Source organism: Oryzias latipes, chromosome 22 (assembly GCF_002234675.1).
Source record: "Oryzias latipes chromosome 22, ASM223467v1".
Taxonomy (NCBI): domain Eukaryota; kingdom Metazoa; phylum Chordata; class Actinopteri; order Beloniformes; family Adrianichthyidae; genus Oryzias; species Oryzias latipes.
In genome coordinates this window covers 12,466,095-12,469,302 of record NC_019880.2, presented here as the reverse complement: position 1 = coordinate 12,469,302, position 3,208 = coordinate 12,466,095, and the positions used below count along the sequence as shown (strand labels likewise).

Here is a 3,208-nt window from a genome sequence, read left to right as displayed (position 1 = left end):
TGGGTCTTTAAATTTATTGTCCATGCAAAATATTCTCAAACCATAATAATTACATTAACATAAATGAATTTTATCTGTAAAACAAATATTGGAAAATGCCTAAATAATACTTTGTATTTACTGTTACCCCATGCTTCCGATGCATTAAGCAGCCAAACTTTAAAAGAATATACAGTAATTTGAGGGATGTGTAACACAAAGACAGCAGTAGATGAGGAGAGATGGTACAAACGGAAAAAAAAATTACACTGAAATGTGTTTTTTAACAGCAATATCCATTTGTTTCCGTTGTCCAACATTTACTGTGCTTACAAAACAAAATAAAACCTCCCTCACAAATGTGAATCTGCCTTTACATTAGACTTTATGGGTTAACTCTCAGTCACATAGCACCAGCCATTTAGGATTCATATTAGGCCACTTTCTCTTACATTAAAATTTGTGTTGGGTTAAAAACAAAAACACAGTTGACCAACTTTTTTAGTGTCTTGATGTTAAAAGTTTAAATATATTATGAGAAATTACATATTTTTATTTCATGTGTAAAGGATGCAATAATTTTTTAAATGCTGTGTATTTGTCACAGTAAATACATTAGCAGGAAATGCATATAAAAATAATGTTTAAAAACTAAGCCTGCCCTGAGATAGCATCATTTATGCAGCGCTTTTTTGACTGACTGTACTTGCATTTTTCATTTTAGATTTATTCTCAATACTTCTAAATGATCCCTTGTCTGCTGTAGATGCTCCACTCCTCAGCGTCGTGCCTGAGTCCCTTAACTTCTTCACTCGCCTCTCTGTGTCTGCCTTGTCCAGAATGTACTCCTAAAAAAAAAAAAATGATAAAGTTACTCGTGCATTTTACGTGAAATCCATTTCATCTCTACCTTTATCATGTCCATCTTGAACAATACATTCATGCTTTCTAGCAGTCCATATGTTGGAAGGTAACACTGCTGTGCCAGGTTGTCGATGGCCATAAGCAACCTTGCACCCTCTTCAACCTAAAAAGCAAGAAAACACAGAAGTTGCTTACTTCTTTTAACTTCAATTTTAAATTTGAGTGTGTAATTCATACTTTCTCTTTGACAACTCCTTCCTTAATCATCAAGTTAGCCTCTGTCTGCTTATTCTTCTCTTCAAGAGTCACTAACTCACTCTGCAGTTCAGACAGTTCCTTGTTGGCCATCTGTGTGTTAAAATGCATTTTAAAGCCCTGTGATTGGAAGACACACTGCTTCAAGTGTGGGGTGGTAAATTTCAGACCAATTTTTGAGTCCTGTGCTCCTCTTTCATCTGCTGCAGCTTTTGCTTTTTTTCCTCTGCTTCTGTGTCCATTTGGCTCAAACGTTGTTGAAGCTCTTGGTGGGTGATGGACAGAGTCTTGTGGCGCCGTATAATGGGCATGACCAGGGATTCATACCCATCATCATGGTGGACTGCAAAAGATTGAGAAGTTTGTTCCATTTTTACATCAATTTAAAACTTGCCAGATCACATGAATCAGCTTTGAACTTACCTCTAGGAAGAAAATTCAGAGTTTTCATTAAATAGTCCTCATAGATTTTGTACTTTTGCATTTTCTCTTTTAAAACTTGCTTCCTGTGACATTAATATTATCCTTTTTTTTTAAAAACACCACAAAAATACTGTAATACTGTTTGTTTTATCATTATTTGATTTATTCTCCCACCTGGTTCTTAGCTGTTTAAGTTGTTCTGCCAAATCTTCAATCTCTCTTTGTTTTAAAAAGTTCTGCTCACGTGTAGCTTCACACTTCTGTAGAGCTTTGCAGCGCTTGACTTCATTTTCACCAACAAACTTTTCAAATTTCTCCATCCTCTCTTGTGTCTGAGTGAAAATGTCAAATCCGAAAACAAATCACATACTGTTGATGTCAGTCAGACGTCAGGAGCTGCCCACTCCCCAGCCCTTGACTCACCTGTTGCTGTTTTGTTTCCAGCTCGGATCTCCTGGTAGCCAACGCCCCCATGCAACGTTTAAACTCGTGCCGTTTAAGTGCAAGTTGCACGTCCATTTCATCCAGCTCTGCCTTTTTTCTTATGACCATGTTCTTTTTTAAAGTGGTCACTCCTGCTTGTAGAACAGCTCTTGATGTCTGAATAAGGAAGCATAAACTACAGAAGCTTAAAAAGCTTGTCAATATTTTCATATAAAAGTATCTTAGCCTTAAAGACCCACTTCCATCATATTTTAAATCAATTGTTCGCAGTGGTATTTTAATCATTATTGTGCCGTTTTTAGCCGAAACCAAAAAACCTGTGTCGTTTTCCAGAACATAGTTTCTGTAGAACAGTAGCTCATTAGAAATTCACCTCTGAGTTGAGGGTGGGACTGTTGCCATGAAGTAAGCCTGCCCCCACTTCCCATCATCCCCTTGTTTACATACTCTCTCGCTGTGGCCCCTCACACTCTCAACCTAACATTACCGGTACAACAAAATGGCAAGTTTGATCCAGATGCCGCTTCAGACAAGGAAAACGAAGACGTACGTGGATCTAGTTGTTGAGAAATGGACGCATCAAAATGGAGTGGAACAGGGAGCTTGTGGCCCACCCAGCGTATTTTCTGCCTAATAAATACAATCTTTTTCCGACTGCATTTTTTTATCTGATACCGATTCACGATTTAAATTAATACATACCCAGAAATGCAATTTGAAGTTTAATTTTTTTCATATGTCCTCCATCATTAGAAAAATGCCACAATACCAAGAACACAATTTTCATCTTAGTGGGTCTTTAAAAGTAGATAACTGCAACGTATTTCATGCATATATTTTGTGTGTACTCTTACCTCTGATGCAACAGGACAATTGCCATCCTCTTCTGTAACCTCCCTAAACATTAATTTGTTTTTTCAGCAATAATATACTACAATATGTTATGATATCACACAAAAAAAGCAACTGAACGCACAGACTTACCTGGTGTCTGCTGATTGGGTGACAAAAATGTTATTTATTCCTTTTCCCCTCTCAGTCTCTTCATCAGAGTCTATCGTAGGTTGAAGTGACGTCATGTTTCCCAAAGATGCCTCGTCGAGCTTTTACGACTCCTATAATCAAAATACACGAACGTATTATCCGGCAGTACGCTAAATTGGTAGGTAGTTGAACTCAAGCGCTACGATAACCCATTTGCCGTGATCGTCTAGAGGTTGCTATGGCAACTTCCGAGCGACCG

General features: G+C 37.6%; 1 protein-coding gene across 2 annotated transcripts; it reads right to left on the bottom strand.

Moving 5' to 3' along the window:
- On the bottom strand, positions 1 to 3,208 carry LOC101158426 (coiled-coil domain-containing protein 42 homolog). 2 transcript variants are annotated; one of them, XM_004066699.4, is made up of 9 exons: positions 2,950 to 3,207; positions 2,820 to 2,862; positions 1,945 to 2,121; positions 1,696 to 1,853; positions 1,522 to 1,604; positions 1,269 to 1,441; positions 1,081 to 1,191; positions 890 to 1,006; positions 1 to 827 (listed from the first exon to the last, which is right to left on the bottom strand). In XM_004066699.4, the coding sequence occupies exons 1-9, from the start codon at positions 3,042 to 3,044 to the stop codon at positions 657 to 659; spliced, it is 1,128 nt and encodes a 375-aa protein (XP_004066747.1). In that variant the 5' UTR covers positions 3,045 to 3,207; the 3' UTR covers positions 1 to 656. The 2 variants fall into 2 exon arrangements, with proteins under 2 accessions (XP_004066747.1, XP_011483176.1); XM_011484874.3 differs by lacking the exon at positions 1,522 to 1,604 and having other exon boundaries at positions 1,766 to 1,853; positions 2,950 to 3,208.

Excerpts from the sequence above, each read along its gene's own strand:
- LOC101158426 (XM_004066699.4), bottom strand. The coding sequence starts at position 3,044 with ATGACGTCACTTCAACCTACGATAGACTCTGATGAAGAGACTGAGAGG. Across the intron at positions 2,122-2,819 it reads ATTGTCCTGTTGCATCAGAG|ACATCAAGAGCTGTTCTACA; the intron begins GTAAGAGTACAC and ends TTCCTTATTCAG. Across the intron at positions 1,192-1,268 it reads AGCACAGGACTCAAAAATTG|ATGGCCAACAAGGAACTGTC; the intron begins GTCTGAAATTTA and ends TTTAACACACAG.